The sequence below is a fragment of the Leptopilina boulardi genome, unplaced genomic scaffold, assembly GCF_019393585.1.
Source record: "Leptopilina boulardi isolate dan_hultmark-lab unplaced genomic scaffold, ZJU_Lbou_2.1 LbouV2_354, whole genome shotgun sequence".
NCBI classification, from domain to species: Eukaryota; Metazoa; Arthropoda; class Insecta; order Hymenoptera; family Figitidae; genus Leptopilina; species Leptopilina boulardi.
Window position 1 is genome coordinate 632,733 of NW_026137923.1, and position 17,621 is coordinate 650,353.

At 27.5% G+C, this 17,621-nt stretch overlaps 1 protein-coding gene across 2 annotated transcripts in view; it reads right to left on the reverse strand.

The window, feature by feature from the left end:
• The window catches only part of LOC127286440 (LIM/homeobox protein Lhx9-like), a 40,429-nt gene that overhangs the window by 14,659 nt on the left and 8,149 nt on the right, over nucleotides 1–17,621 (reverse strand). For both annotated transcript variants that reach the window (XM_051312872.1, XM_051312873.1), the window contains exons 4-5: nucleotides 4,827–5,000; nucleotides 3,790–4,016 (exon numbers count right to left, since the gene is read on the reverse strand). In XM_051312872.1, coding sequence (XP_051168829.1) covers nucleotides 3,790–4,016; nucleotides 4,827–5,000 — 401 coding nt within the window. The remainder of the gene's footprint in view (nucleotides 1–3,789; nucleotides 4,017–4,826; nucleotides 5,001–17,621) is intronic.

The following is a 17,621-nucleotide window of genomic DNA, read 5'->3' on the forward strand; positions in this document are numbered from 1 at the left end:
AACTATACTGTCAGAATTAGGCTGGGCCGCAGTTAATAATTCGCACTGTATGTATTTTAGAAAATATAAAAGTATTTAATTGATTAAAAAATTAAATTGTTTAAACAATTGTCGAAAATGAAGTTTGAAATTTAAGATACTATTGCAATTGTAAACAGCAGAACTACTTGCAAAATTAAGGGGGAAGAGCAACTTTGTAGATACATTTAAACACTAGTTTTAAAATAACAAAAATAATTTGTTTAAACAATTTTTGTTGACATTTTTTTAAATAAACTGTTATTTATTGCAGTTCATGTCAATAAAAGTTATAAAATTAAAAAAAACATCATTTTCCAGATATTTTTAACAACAATTTTACAGTAACAACAATATATTGTTTAAACAAATTGCAAATTATTGAAAAATACGATTAATAGTATTTGTTCAATTTGTAAATAAAAAATCTTGCAAAAAAGACTATAAAAAATATTAATAAACATTTTTTAACGATTTTTCCCTGATTTTGCATTTTTTGAGGGTTTTTAGGGGCTGTTTAAAAAATATTTGTTATTAAAAATTCATAAATAAATTATTGGATCTTATTCTTTGAACATAAATGAAGAAAAATAAAGTGGTCCAATAAAAAAATATTCATTTTTCATCATTTCATAGCAAATCTACGAAAAAACGTTTTTTCCCCATGCAAAATGCATGTAAAAATTCAAGTGCGATGAGGCACCATTAAATATTAATTTAAAAAAAAAAAAAAAAATACGTGTCTCTTATTTTTCCATGCTTAACAAAATGAGGGGTTACGAACTTTAAAATTCGAAAATTTGTTTTTTAAGGACCACCCTAATATATATATATTAAATTAAGAAATATTATATTTAAATTTTATTTTGTGGTTATTTTATAATTATTATTATTATTTTAATTTATCACTCGGTGGTATTTAATAACATTGTCCGACATTGATTTTGCCCTGGTATCAGTAACATTTCACTGATTTTCAGTCAAAGTAATTGATTCTCCACTGAAATGTCACTAACTGTCAGTGAAAACCACTGATTAAAATAGCTATAATTTAGCGACTGATTTAAGACCAGTGACTTTTTCACTGATTCATATTTAGAGAGTTTTTAAAACTAGATTAAATGTATTAAATAAATATTTATAATTAAATTAAAAAGTAACCTGCAAATTGTATAATTTTTTTAAAATTTGAATGGTGATGCATTCATTTGTTTATCACTTGTTTCTCACAAAATTATTGTTGTCCCATTTTCATATTTACATAGCTCATGGGAAAAAACCTCAGCTTTCCAATGAAAATAAAATAAAAAAAAAAATACCCGAAGGGGTGAAAATCGAAAAATAAGGGTTGATTTTGAAAAAAAGGGGTCAAAAAATTTTTTTTTTAAATTTCATATACATTTTTGAAAAGTACGTGAAAAATGAATTAAAATTCATTATGGATAAATTAAAATCCATTAACTTTTGTCATAATTATACGGATTTGAAAATGACAATGTTACCCTTAACGTCAAAACTTCAATCCCCTCTACTTTCTACAAATATTTTTTTAATGAGTTTATATTTTAGGGATTTATTACTATCATATAGGACAACAATTTACCAAAGTATGAAGCCAATCCCAGAACATTGACTTTTTGGGCTGGGGCGATTGAAAAAGAATCTCTCATATACAAAGATAGTCAAAAACATGCTTTTTTGACTTTTCAACACTAATTTTCTCAAAAACTAGACGTGCTAGAGCATTTTTCTTGGTAGATTCGGAATCAGCGTGAAAAAATCTATCGAAAGTAATCAGTATTATCCCATGGGCAGAAAAAAATCATTTTTGTCGGACAGTGTAATAAATTGATGTTTATACATCAATTTATCATCAATTTAATATTATATGATTATTTTATTATTATGACTAAAATGAGGAGAAATTTGCTAAAGTTGAAACATAAATATGAAAAACAGTCAACTTTTTTATTCATTGTGTCCAGCATATAGTGAAATAACAATTTTAAAGGGGAGCGTGAAAAAGTGTCGCTTATATTGGAGGGCAGCAAAAGTTTGATCGAAAATTGTCAAGTTGAACAAAAGACGTAACAAAACTTTATTTATGATGAAGAGAGAATGTGGTTGTGGCATGGGAACGACGATGGCCGTTGGATAGTTTTGGTTCGAGAGCTCTCTTTGGAGGAGCAAAAAGTCGACCAATTATATATAAAAACAATAAAACAGAAATAGTCCTGCGGTTATGCGAGGTTGCTTGGGTTATATCTTCTCTCATCTTTCGCGCAACGAAGAGGCAAGGGACGAACAAAACTCTTGAGGACGATTTTATAGCTGTTGGTCGTAAATTCCTTCTGGCAGCCTCGGTGATCTTTTCTCTAATTGTACCCCGATTATAGAATGACGCTACGGACATAACGCGTGATCGCAGCTCGCGTCTGCACTCAAACTTACAAAAACGTTATTCTTATATTTTCTCCCCACATTCATAAATAAATAGAAAAAAAGGCATTCGATTTGATGACGCAGGCTATTGTCTATTGTGAGTGTGAGTTGAGATAATTTTTTTTTTTTTTAATGAAAAATAGATTTTTGTATTTTAATTATGAAATTTTTGCTAAAGTACTTTCTATTACTTCCTGAATTCCAAAATAACAAAAATTCGAAATGTCTGACTAAAGTCAACATTTTATACTGATACTAAAATTTAGCTGGTCTGACTGAAAGTAACTTTTACTACTGTCAACAAAAAATTACTAAAATTCAAAAGGTCTTACTGAAAATGTATATTTTTTTACTATTACTAAAATTACTAGAATTGGACATATTTGACTGAAATTGACATTTACTATACTGATACCAAAAATATTTTTCAAAAGTATTTTTTAAACATTTTTTAAAAATATATTTGTTTAAAAAAAATCGTGTTCAAAACATTTTTAAAAATACCTTTCTCCTCTAATTTTAAACAACTCTACATTGAAAAAAAGTATATAAAAGACGAAGAGGTATTATTTAATTTTTGCATTCTCAATTTCAATAATCAACAGACGAGTATTTGTTTTGCCTTCTCAAGAAGCAAAGCGTACAATCATTGCTTGGCAAATAACGTCGTTTCCAACCTGACGAGTGGGAGCAAATCGTTCAATGTTTGATTTAGATTCAACTGTGTTGGCTGGGCTTAGAATCAACATTTAAAAGCCTTTCGTTTGCCACCCGGCCAATTATACACTTTTGCTTCTCTTTGGGCCAGCACCAGTTTTCTTTTCGTCTCACTGCGAACCCCTCCATTTTCTATATAGACCCCGACCCTTTTTTTTCTATATACCAATTACGTATATTTGCTCTTTGGAGACGACGAATTAACCGATTAATGATTTAACTTTGTTTTAAATAGAGAAGAAAATACAAATACCTTGACGACAATAATAAATCGATTTTTTCAGTTATCTATAAACGTATAACAAATATGTTATTTTTTTTATTTCATAATTTTATGTAAATTTCAAAGTTTTCAAAAATTTCTCGATCCTAATATTAATTTTTAATACATATTTTTTTATATTAAATTTATAGACTGGAAAAAAATTATTTCATACAAATAATCGCTTACTTGAATATTATTAAATAAATATTTACTTGAACCAAATAATTTTTTTTTTAAATAAAGTAGTTAATAAAAAATTTGAAACAAAATTGGTGAATTTTTTTTAAATTGACTTTTTTTATAATTAAAATGAGGAAATAATATATGAAAAAGTATATTATTCTCACCTAAAGCGCCGGCTGCAAGTCTCATGGTTAAATCGGAACCGGTGACTTCTGAAAGTTTCCTTTTTCTTGGACGGCCCTTTTGTGTTGAGCCACTTGATGCAATGGGACTCTGTTCAGCTGCACTGTAATATCCCGGAAGAGGTGACACCCCCGGTGATCCAATGTCTTCGACACTGCCTGATGTACTTCCATAATCCGTAGCGCAGCAAATTAACTCGTAATGAGGTCTTTGAGCAAAAACAAATTGATCATTAATTTTACATTAGGAGTTAATATAAATTTTGCCAAAAAAAAATTAAGTATATGAACAATTTTTAATTATTATAATAAAATTAATTATCACTAGTTTAATTAATTACAATATTATTTAATTAAATTTATTTATATTAGCATTACTAATTTATTATATAGATGTTGAGGTCATTTACAACTTTATTATTTAATATAATTTATGCACCCATGAGAAAAGATAATCTCAGAGCCAAATAAATATATCTATATTTGTTTCAAATAAAGTTTATTTAGTTTAAATAAATTCTATTTGCTCTCTAAAACTGAATTAGTAAAATTTAAATTTATTAGTAAGTTTTACTAAAATTAGTAAAATTTAACTAATTCTGAAGCAAAAAGTGAGTCACTAATTTAAATTAGTAAACATTTTTACTAATTCAGAATTAGAGAGTGATTCAAATAAATTTTATTTGTCTCAAATAAACGAAATTTAAAAAAAAATTTCCAATGTACAATTAAAAAATTTCCAATTACTTTTAACATGTAAAGACAAAACAAAACCTTAATTTTTTTTATTGAAGAAAGAAAAAAGTGTAACTTTTATTTCTGAAAAAATTCTCCAGTAAAATGATTTTTTTTCTCTTGAATAAAGTTTTCAGATAGGCGAAATGTTGTGATTTGACGTGTATATGTGTGTATATAGATATATGTCCTCGTTAGGAAATCTCGTTTGTAAATATCAAACACTTGAATATAGAGGAAACAATAGATGATATGTTTGGATATATCGATTCTTCTGTTCTCACCTACAATAAACGAGGCCATCCTTCTGTCCAAAATGGTCGCCCTTGTTAAGAGGGGTGCCACACGATGCGCACGTGAAACAAGCCACGTGATAAACTAGATCTCGTGCTCGCATCACCAATTCCGAAGCGGAAATGCCAGCTTGACATCGGGAACATCTCGAAACAGCAAAGAGTCTGCAATGTGTTTTTTTTCTTTCATAAATTTCATTGCTACCTTTTTTTTCTGTGAATTGAAAATTTCTCTTGTCTCTTTTTTTCTCTCTTTATTTTCTATTAATTTAATTACCTTTCTTGTTTAATTTTCATTTTCAATTTTTTTTTAAATTTAAAAACAATGTATTTTTCTATTATTTTTTCTTTAATATTTAATTTTATGGCCAACAAGCAATATAATTTACAAAAATAAGAAATACTTTAATAAATATTTAACATTATTTGGTGCGTGTCAAGAGTTGATTCCCCCTTCAGAAATTTATTCTACAAAAAAAGAAAGATAAATATAATGACTGATTGCTAATTTTTGTTTCATTGTATTATTTGGTAAATTGTTCTTTATTTTAAATTATTTATATTGTTTCATTGTTAATTTATTTTTTCTTATTAATTTTTGTCTCATATTAATTTAATTTCTTTGTATTTTTGTTTGTTGCTTTTAATTGATTTTGTTTTAAATAATTTTTATGTATATTATGAAGAGGAAATCAGTATGATTTCGAAATGTTGGAGGGAATTTTATTAAAATCTATTTGTCCGAATGTTACCGTTTTCGTTATTTGACCTATTCGAATTAAAAGTTATCTTTTAATCAGAATATTTTCAAATAAAGAAAAAAATATTGTCTCATTTTTCAGAAGAATATTCATAAATTGAAAATAAAATGTAAAATTAATTTTTGAACGGAATTTGAGATTTTATTTTTTCGGTGTAGCTGTCGTGGAATAATTAAAAAAATTTTAATTATTGTAATAGAAAAAAAATAGTTGAAATATTATATGAGACTTTTGATGTAAATTAAATGATTTCAGAAAAAAAAATTTAATCTTATTTTGTTTCGTAACATAAAACAAAGAAGGGCGATCTAAATGTATAATTTACTATTCTTTAAATTTGAAAAAAAAATTTTTTTTTCTTCTGTCATTGAAATATTAAGTTGTATACGATCAACCCACACTCTGGGCCTTTCATTATTCCATCAAAGCGTATCTCCATCCAGAGCTCATTGTTCCTTTTTAGCATGCAATTAATTACAAACTTCTTTGATACAACTTTAATGACGTCTTAATTCCGTTGATGATAATTAACGACCTGTAGGCCCTAGACTGACCACTAAAGTCCTTCCCTTTCATCCATTGGCAATATATATATATATATATAGTACAACACACGTTTTAATAGAGTTCGCTGGACATGCGACGTGTGTTTAATGCGAGTCACAGAATTTTTGTTGTTCTTTTTTCATAAGATGAAATCGTGTATATATCTTAATCTTATAATATAACACAGGACCTTTGATTTATGTGCACGCGATGTTTTATAAGTGGACATATAAAATTCTTCTCCACAAACTGTGCGCAAATATCCGGGAGAGAGAGAAAGAGAACTTCCCACATTTCAATAGAGTTCTAGTCTACCAAAAATGGGAGACAATGCCAGTTTCTTCGTGCGGATACATTTTCATATATGCAAGTCGATAATAAAAGAGAAAATAGAGAGAAAGAAAGAGAGAGAGAGAATAGAGAGGAATAAAAACGAAAGAAGAGAGAATTAGAAAAAACGACAGTATAAGAAAGAGAAAGGAATACAAAGAGAGAAATAGAAAAAAAAGAGTGAAAGACTATAGGAAGAAGAGAGGGATAGAGGAAAGTTAGTTTGAAATTCTATCGGGAGCGCGAGATCAAGATAAATCATAGACAAGGCGAGGTAAGGAGCATACATTGCTGCTGTATATATATTGCAACGGTTAGTGAAACGCAAAACTTAAAAACAAAGGGATTGCCATGGGCCTGAATCTAGCGTCGTTGCATCGTATTGTTGCATATTGCATGCACGGTCGTTGTTTTCTCCCCTAACGAACCAGAACTTACAAAGATACCGGACGCTTCCTTCCCTCTCGCGTTTGGATATCGCTCAGGCACTGTCCACCATTGTATATTTATATATAAATATACACACACCACGATTTATCGATCTTTGATGTTACAACTACATTTTCTTTTTATAATTCTCCCTCTCTCTTTTTTTTAAATATTTTTTTTTTATCATAAATTCTCCAGTTTTTATATTCAGTGACCGTGACGAAAACCCAAACAATGTAATTCTTCCAGAAAAGAAAGAAAAGATGATTTCCAAATATAATGGCAAAAAGTCAAATCCTTGAATACTTGCACGGAGAGAAATAAATGGTAAGAACTTATGATCTTAAGGCCAGGTCCAAGTGAGGCAGCGCCATCTACATTGATACTAAAATTTTGGAAAATTTTCAACAGCCTTTTCTTGAAAACAAGATGGTAAAATGCTTTTTCCTTTATAGATAATTGATTATTGGCAAGATATACACCAGCTAAAACTTTTTTTGAGTTAAAATAATAAAAAAAATTTCATGTCTATAAATTAAATATGAGCACTTTTTTCACAAAAACTGTAACGGGTACTTTCTCAGAAATTACAATCAAAAATGCAATTTTCATTTGGAAAATTAATAAACGCTAAAAAATACACGACCTAAGATTTACCAATCACGAAAATAAGAAAAAAAAATTTTATTAAATATTTAACATATTGATACTGCTTTACTGATTGTGACAGCCCTTTGGTAGATTATGTATTTCAGGTGGTTAGCAACAGCGCCAATCTCCTCCTTTCGGCAAAACTGCGAAACGTCTGGTGACATATATAACCTGCCAAACGGCTGTCATAATGAGTAAAATATGTTATGTTAAAATACTTTTTTTTTGTTATTTTCGTGATTGGTAAATCTTAGGTCGTGTATTTTTTAGCGTTTATTAATTTTCCAAATGAAAATTGCATTTTTGATTGTAATTTCTGAGAAAGTACCCGTTACAGTTTTTGTGAAAAAAGTGCTCATATTTTATTTATTGACATGAAATTTTTTTTATTATTTTAACTCAAAAAAAGTTTTAGCTGGTGTATATCTTGCCAATAATCAATTATCCATAAAGGAAACAGCATTTTACCTTCTTGTTTTCAAGAAAAGGCTGTTGAAAATTTTCCAAAATTTTAGTTTCAATGTAGATGGCGCTGCCTCACTTGGACCTGGCCTTAAGATGGTTAAAAGTAGATGTTATCCGATACTATCAAAGATGTTACAAAAAGTATGGTTATGTTACCCACTACAATCAAGATGTTACTCCGTACAATCTGGATAGTAACTGATAGAATATAGATTGCTGTCCGTATATGTAAGACCAAATATGGTACCTGGTAATATCTAGATAGTACCCCGTACTATCTATTTCTCTCCGTGTGGATGAGTTCTTCTTGATGTAGAAACTTTTTAACACTTGACACAGAGATTCTTCTAAGTTTAACTTGAGTATAAAATTGGACAGAGTAACAATACTTCTACAAGATTTCATATATAAACTTGATGTGCTGGTACCAAAATCTGAACTGAACTCTTCTGGCATATGTGCTCCTTTTATATCGTTGTAAATTAGTGTGACTTCCCTTTGAAGTAACAAGAATCAAGGTGATAAAATAAGAATAATAGGAAAAAGCTCTGTGAACAATATACAAAAAGCTGTTTGACAGTTATTTCCTATCTTAAAAACGAAACGTGTAATTGCCTAACTTCAAGTGTAGACACCTATCCTTATTGGTAGAATTCAAAATTGTGAGTTGTGATTGGTTAATTTTTTTAATTGGAAAATAAAATTAAATATTTTTGCTTCCTCTGGAGGAAGCTATGTAGTCCTTCAAATTATGAAATTATTAGAAATGCACCAAACAAATTTTTTTCTATTTATAAATGTCATATATAAGTCCCTGATCAATTGTCCGGATGTATGTATGTGTGTGTGTGTGTGTATGTGTGTGTGTGTGGATCCATTTTTTTGTGAACACGATAACTTTAATACGTTTTAACGGATTTGGCTAAAATTTGGTACGTATATTTGTCACATCAATATCTCAAAATGGACACAATGATTTTAGAAAATACCCACAAAAAAAATTTTTTTGGCATTTTTTCAAAAAAATCGATTTTAATCGAAAAAATTTATTGAAAGCAAAATTAAAGGCAATACATAGTAAAATCGTATTCCTCATATCAAGACGAATCGATTGGTATATATAAAGTTTATATTTCATTGAAATTTAAAGAATAAATTAAAAAATTCAAAATTCAAAAATTCATATTTTAGTTAAAAAAGTTTTTGTGAACACGATATCGTTAATACGTTTTTTATTGATTTGGCTAAAATTCGGTATGTACATTTGTCACATTAATATCTCAAAATGAACACAACAATTTTAGAAAGTACCCCCTAAAAAAAAATTTTTTTTTACTTTTTTTCAAAAAATCGATTTTAATAAAAAAATTGTTTCAAAGCTAAAATAAAGGTAATACATATAATAATCTTATTCCTTACGTCAAAAGAAACTGATTGGTATATATATAATATATTCAATTATTTATTGTAGATAATAATAAAAAACCTTTATTCAAAAATTAAATATTCAGAAATAAAAAAATAAAAATTATAAACAGAAATTTAATATTGCTTCAAATGTAATGTTTTATTTTATTTACCCATGTTTTATTTTCAAGAAAAATCCTGTTGAAAAATCCTGAGCCGAATTTTTTAATAGTAATATAATTTGATTTTATAATATTATTATTATTTTATTTTTTATTACTATTTTTTAATTTTTATAAATAAAGCATATTTGCCATTTACAATGTGCAGAAAAGGTTAAATGATTATACGTTGACAAACCGATTGTTTTTTTTTTATCTTCTATCTATATATTTTTTTCAAAATTAAATTGTATTACTTCTTGTTTATTAAAAAATTAGGGTCAAGATTTTTCAAAAGGATTTTTGTTGAAAATAAAACATGGGTAAATAAAATAAAACATTACATTTATTATTACATTATTATTATCTACAATAAATAATTGAATTTTTCAGTGTTTGAATTTATAACAAATTTCTTTTATAAACAAATTCAAACTAAAAAGATTGAACCGGAATCTGCTGTAACGGAAAAAGCGATTATACCGGAATCAGTCGATAACAGCAATAAAGCGGTTGAAAGAGTGGAAAAGGTGGAAAAAGATACATTTTTTGAAATCATTTATCATATTTTAAAAATAATATGTATATAAATTATTAATTTATTGCTTCCTCCAAGAGGAAGCAAATCTTTTGCTTTGCGCAATGAGAAAGCAAAATGTTCATGAAATGAACATAAACTTATTTTATAAAAAGGGACCCCCATCTTGTTTAAAATATTTTGCATGAAGCATTAAATAACATAAAGCTATTATTTTTTGAAATAAAAATAAAGATGTGAATCCATTAAAAATATAAATAAACATATAAATTGGTGCGATTCGCTTTTGTCAAGGTTAGGTACCTACTTTGATTTAAATATTTTCTTTAAGATGTGCTTTTACCATTCTTTGTTCATATCATGTCGATTCAATTATAGTTTCCAGATTATATAATCACAAAAGATAAAAAGAAATTAATTTATACAACATATGCAAAAATTATATTTTTTAAGGTCATTTGTATTTAAATAACATTATTTTTAATTGAAACATTTATAGAAATAAAGGTGCATAAATAGAATAAACATGAAAGAGAGTATGAGCCTATGCATTTGGTGACAGTAGGCACATGATAGCACTACTGAAAAATTTGTGTCTTTTTGTGTCAGTTTGTTATTTATTGTGAATGATAACAGTGTTTTCAGTATTCAGGATAATTTTTTGTGGTGAGAAAAAATAAAGAATTGGGTTTGTAATTAATTGTTAGTGATTACAGTGTTTTCAGTATTCATGATAATTTTTTTAGTAAGAAAAAATTGAGAGTGTTAGTTTATAATAAATTATAGTGATTTCAGTATACATAATAATTTTTTTTTGTAAGAAAAAAATTGAGTAATAATTTGTAACTAATTGTCAGTGATTACAATGATTTCACTATTAAAAATAATTTTTTGTAATTTTACAGTGATTTCAGTTTTTGTGTTAAAGAAGTTATGAACTGGACAAGAAAAATTTATTGCGTATTGTATTCTTTTTCTTTGTTATTGTCCTATTTAATTGAAATTATCTGTTTACTAATTTGATAAGCAAACTTTTGAGATGTTTGACTTGATGTGCGCAAAGATATATTTAATCATGGTCAATTGCATTTGCACGACTTCGGTCTTGGGAATCTCTCAAATTTTTCTTGAAACTCAACAAACAAAATATTGTTAAAAATTATGTATATATACAAAATTATACATTTATTATTTAAAATTAATAAATAAATTTTATGATTCGTTTAAAATTTTATGTTATTAAATTACAAAAAATTAACACGGTCTCGTATTTAATAAATTCAGAGAAAAACCATGTTTGGTGTATGAGGGACAATGCTCCCCAATCATATAAAATCAAATCTTATCTAAATTTGGTATCAACCTTAGGGTTAGCGGCCTTTGGCAAAGGCGTGAAAAGAAAAAGGGGATAATCTATTAGGTCATAAATGTTTCCTACTGCCTCGTTTGGTATACTTTTTTGGAAATACTAAATTTGTTAGGAAAGCAGCGTGAATATATTATTGATTTTAAATAAATAATTCTTATACCGTCTTATACATATTTTTTATTTCCAATTTTTAAAAATGCTTGTAAATAATAACAGTTTAGAATTATTAAAAAAATGTAGTGATGCACGTCGAAATTTTCTCTTTTTTTTTATATAAAAGGAAAAAAAACAATATTACCTCCATTCGTTTTCATTGTATTTTTCAAGAGATTCTCAAATTTTCGAGATTTTTTTTGTACAAGACTCGCTCGAAGTGCATCATTAAAAAAGAGGTTTAAAAAAATGTAATGATAAAAGATAATTAAAATTGTGATTGCAAATTAATAATAGTTGAATTATTGCAATTTTTTAATCATGAAAAGTCCAGTTTTACGGGTGCAACAATTTTTATTTTATTAATTTTTGAAAAATTAAAATTATTTTTAAGGGTGAATCTCTCGAAAAGGACAAATGCTGAATTAAGAAAAAAAAAAAAAAAAAGTTCAAAACCACTGTTATGACTATTGCTATGTGAAGAGAAGGACCGAAATAAGTCTCTAAAATACGTTGTTACGATCTTTATGAACATTATTGTTTAAAAAATAATTGTTTAATATAAAATAATTGTTTAATATTTTGTCACCGATACAATGATCGAATCCGTTTAAATCTTGTTACTCGAGGGTTTTTGGGGTCGCTAAACACGAATCCGGTGTTAGTTTTTCAAAATTCAAAATGACAGATCCAATATGGCGGACGACAATTTCAAAAATCAGTCCAATTTACTTGAAAATGGTTATTCGGGGGTTTTCGGGGTCGCTGATTACGAATTTAAGATCCGTTTTTAAAAATTCAAAATGGCGGACGACAGATTTAAACATCCATCCAATTTACTTGAAAATAGTTACTCAGGGGTTTTTGGGGTCGCTGATTACGAATCTGGAATCAGTTTTAAAAAATTCAAAATGTCGGACAATTATCTTTTAAATCTATTTAATTGGCTTCAATATCGTTAATTAGGGGGTTTCAATAACGGTGAACACAAATCTGAAGGTAACCCAAGTAACCATTTTCAAGTAAATTGGATTGATTTTTGAAATTGTAGTCCGCCATATTGGATCCGCCATTTTGAATTTTGAAAAACGGACCTCAGATTCGTAATCAGCGACCCCAAAAACCTCCGAGTAACCATTTTCAGGTCAATCGGATCGATTTTTTAAATTGTTGTCCACCATATAGGTTCCGCCATTTTGAATTTTTGAAAACGGACTTCAAATTCGTAATCAGCAGACGAAAATCTTGAAGGAACGATTTCGTTTGATTTTTTTAACATTATTATTCGATAATATTACATGTTCTTTTTTTTTGACATGGCCCCCTTTGACCCCCTGTAATTCCGAAAGGGGGCATATGCTCATCTTGAAATTTTGCAGGGATTATTGGGTCATCATATGTTACCATTTGGCATAAAGAAAGTTTCAAAATTCGAGGTACGAAAAAGGTGCATTTTTTTGCATGAGGCTTTATAATCGATGGATGTGACTAGCGATCACGGAGGGGAGTTTTCTTCCTTTAGGCGTAGCCAAAATTTATTGATTCTAATATAAAAATAATAAATTTTATAAAAAAAAGTAATAATAGTATTCGCGATATTTAAAAGAATATTCTAAAAATTATTAATAATATTTATTATTTATTTATCAAAAAACTAAATTTAAAGTGGTCACGGAGGGGAGTTTTTTTGTGTCGACGAACATTGCGAAACTGAAAATCTTTCTGACACTTATTGTTTTCATTTCTTTCATGATGTTGTGTACTGACCAAAACAACATCGTCACTGTAAACACTTTTGAATTCTTCATTTCTCAATTATCATTTTTTTTTCATTTACTCATTATATTTGTAATTGGTCACGGAGGGGAGTTTACTTTGCGAACAAAACTTATTTAATTCTAGGAAAAAATATTTTACAAATATTCTGTTTTACACTTTATAAATCAATTATAAATAATGTAATTAGTAGATGTTACTAGACAAAAGATGTTTTCCTATTGCAGTATGAATGCAATAATTCTTCTTTAAATAAAACTTACTTCGCGAACGGTAACGGAGGGGAGTTTTTACACTATATAAACATGATTATATTCAATTATTTAAAATTGTCAATTTTTTTTTATAAAATCTTATTAAATTCTGTTGACTTCTATAATAAGGCCCGCAACATTTTCAATTATTATAATTATTTATTAAAAATAATGTCATGAACGTGTCATTTGTCCTTTTTGTGAGAATGACCCTTAACAATTTATGTCAGTGATTAGAATCATTCAAAAAAGCGTATGACAAATCGGCAATGAAAGATGATAAAAATTTTGATACTCCATTTTTAATTCTATTCAATTTATATACTTTCATTTTTTTCGAGTCAGTACAAAAAAAATTTTATTCTAAAACAAACGTTAATATTTTTCGTGAAGTCAATCAATGCGGATTTGGTTTTAGAAACAAAAGTTTTATAAAAAAAATGTAAGTGACAAAAATAATAAGAATAAAATTATTGGGAAGCAGAGATAAAAAAAACGTTTAATGGAATTAATCAGATATTTCTAAATCATCAAGGACGCTATGTTATATTTTTTTTAGACTCTCATTAAACTCGTTCTAATATTATATATATTAATAGATATTTTTTTCTCAATATACGCGCAACATATTATTCAAGCTTGAGTGTAGCCGGTGTGAATTTCTTGCGCCCTAGTGTTGAAAAAATATGCAGGGACGAGTTACCTAGAATTAATGCAAAACCCATGCTCCTGTTCTGCGCGGTTTACCTTCTCAACAAACCATTTCAGTATTTATTGAGGTAGTATCGAATTTGCATAGGAGCGTCACTTATGCTCCATGGACCACACAAAATGTCTACTAATGGGCATCTGCTCTGGGTCCTATCTGCGAATCTTAAATTCCGTTCGTATGGCGAACGCGACATGGACGACTATGAGTTACCATAATGGCCCGCATTGACTTTACCCTGCAATGCATATTTCCTTTAATATTGCTCTCATTTTTCACTCAGACATTTCTTTTCTTTTATCTTGTTTGTATACTTTCTTTTTCACTTATTCGAAATTCTGCTTATATTATTCGTGCAGGTTTTCTTCATTTATTTATATGTCAAGGTTTACTTTTTTAAATAATTCAAGTTGCAAAATATATAAATATAAGGATAAAAAATATATAAAATACAAAAAAGATAGGACCACGAAGAATTTTTTCTATACAAATTTTTAATTTCTTTTCTAATTAAAAAAAAAAAATTTCTTTTTAATGTTTCAGACTGAAGTACAAAAATAAGGATGTAGAGAAAGCAGCATTTCTTCGTCAAGAGAATCCACAATCGGTAAGTCGAGATTTTTTTAACATATTTAATAACAGCGATACTAATATAATTAATTTCAAAGAACAATATTATCAAATTTTACATTTGTTAACCCCTTGACAGTTCCTGGCTCATATATGTTCAGAAAAAAGTCGTGCCACCTTTTGTGAGTTTGGACATATATGTCCACCTTACACTGAGAAAAAAAATTTAGTGTTTGCAACAAAATTGTTTGGTAAGGCAATTTTGGTTCTTGTAACGAAATTTTGGTTGGCTGAAACAAAGTCGTAGAGTTATCTCCACCAAACATTTCGTTAGGCCAACAAAATTATTTGGTTGAACATTTTTAAATTCCAACCAAAATTTGGTTATAACCAAACATTTTTGTTGACCTAACAAAAAAAATTTGGTTGAGCTAACCAAACATTTTTGTTATGCCAAGAAAAAACACTCAACCAAATTTTTTGGTTGACTCAAACAAATAGTTTGGTTGCTTAAATACCAACAAAATTTTTTTGTTGGCCCAACCAAATTTTAGTTGCTCTGACTAAACATTTTTCTCAGTGTAGAAAAAAAATAGTAAACGCATAATTTGATTTGAGTGTCAATGGGCATATTAAGGTTTTTGGGGTCGCTGAATCAGAATTTGAGGTCATATTTAAAAATTTCAAAATGTCAGACCTAATATGGCAGAAAATTTTAAAATTGATTCGATTCGTTCAAAATTCTGTACTCGGCATTTTCTGCCATATTGGGTCGCCATATTAGGTCCGCCATTTTGAATTTGTTCAATTTGACCTCAAATTTGGATTCAGCGACCCCAATATAACCCCTGAATTCCAAAACGAGAAAAACATTTTTTTTTGTATTGTGTTAACTTGATCTTGAGAAAAATCTGGAGAAAAGTTAAAATTATTAAAGACAGCTAAATATTTTAATTGTTTATAACATTAACAAAAAAAAATTTTTTTTGCTCTACTTTTTTTAGAAATATATTTTTAAAAAAACCATTTATCATTGAAAATTAAATTTGTTAATTTTACGTGATCCGTTTGAGTCATTCTGACCCAATAATAAAGTGAAGTATTTTTTTATATAAAATTCAAGGTATTTTATTAGATTATTTGACATTTTATTATTCAGGCGATAATGATTATAATATATATTAAAAATTAAATGTTGATATAATGAAAAGCAAATTTTGTAGATATTATTATTTAATTTTAGAATATTTCAAGAGTAATGAAATGGTACTCGTAACGTTCAGATAATTATATAATGATGGTTCATATTATTATTTGTGCGTGGGATAATTCGAAAACTGGTTGCATATAGGTATTTGCAATTATGTTTAATATAACATTCATATTATTATTTTATGTTAATTAAAACTCAAAAATTGCAATTTATATAATTTTAACCTTTCCATTTGGTTTCATTTATTTTAATGACTATTTTTTAATTTCTTTATTTCTGTCTTTTTTTCATATTTTTGTAATTTTCATTTTTATATATTTGTACAAAATTTTTTTTTATATTTTTACTTTTGTGATTTAAAATTTGTTTATATTATAATTATTATAATAAATTACTTTATGAACTAATATTGAATTTCCTTGTTCAAGAAATAATTAGGTTTCAAAGAAAAAAGTCTTACATCTAACTGTAAAGTACCAAAAAAAAGAGTCTAGAATAAAATTATTCTAAAATAGAGAATATATATGCTCAATATTTATTTTGAAATATTTAAATGCAAATTATTTTTCTATTACTCAGAAGTTTCTTTTATGTAATTTAAAAAAATTTTTTATGTATAAGTACAAGTGATCTAAAATAGCCAGACAAAATAATTTCAAAATTCCGGTGGGTAGAATCGAAACCAATTTTTTTTTTTTGTAAAAACAAAATATTTTTCTGGTATTGAAAATAAGTTTTTAATTTTAAAAAATAAATTTTCCCTAATTACTAATAATAAGAAAGAAAAAAATGACAATGTTAAATCGTAAAAGACAAACTTGAAAGAAGTGGATGTGCAAAATGTAAAAATTGTGTAAATTGAAATTTTTGCGAATTTCAATTCTGATAGCAGGTCGGCGACTCTTTTTTTGATCTGAGAATATACGTCGTGTAGAAAGCGAGAGAAAAAGAGAGAGATGCTGCCCCGTAGAGAGAATGGTGATTTTCGTCGTGGCAAATATATGAAGGGAATAAAAACTCACCGAGGGGCGCCCAGCACTTTGAGATCAACCTCAAAAATGCTTCTTGACGTAACAGAGCCACCGGAATTGAATATATCGTAATTAAATATATTTGGCAACCGGTCCAAGAGAGATATATAAATGAAGTTATAAAGTAGATACCAAATATTATACGATAATTTGACATCATTCAAATAATAATTATAAAATTGAACATGAAATTTATTTCCACTGAATTCTTTATAACCGCGCGCGTTTTTATATGTTTACGGTTTCTCATCACATCTCATTTATGATATTCCATCAAAGAGAAAATAATCTCAAAATTGAGAAACAAAATCAGTTTTACGTTGCCAAGAATTTTAAAATTTCAATATTTTTACTTTTTTTTACTAAAAAAAAGTAATATAAGTAAAAAAAAAATATTTATTGGCAGATTTAGCTGTTTTGGTT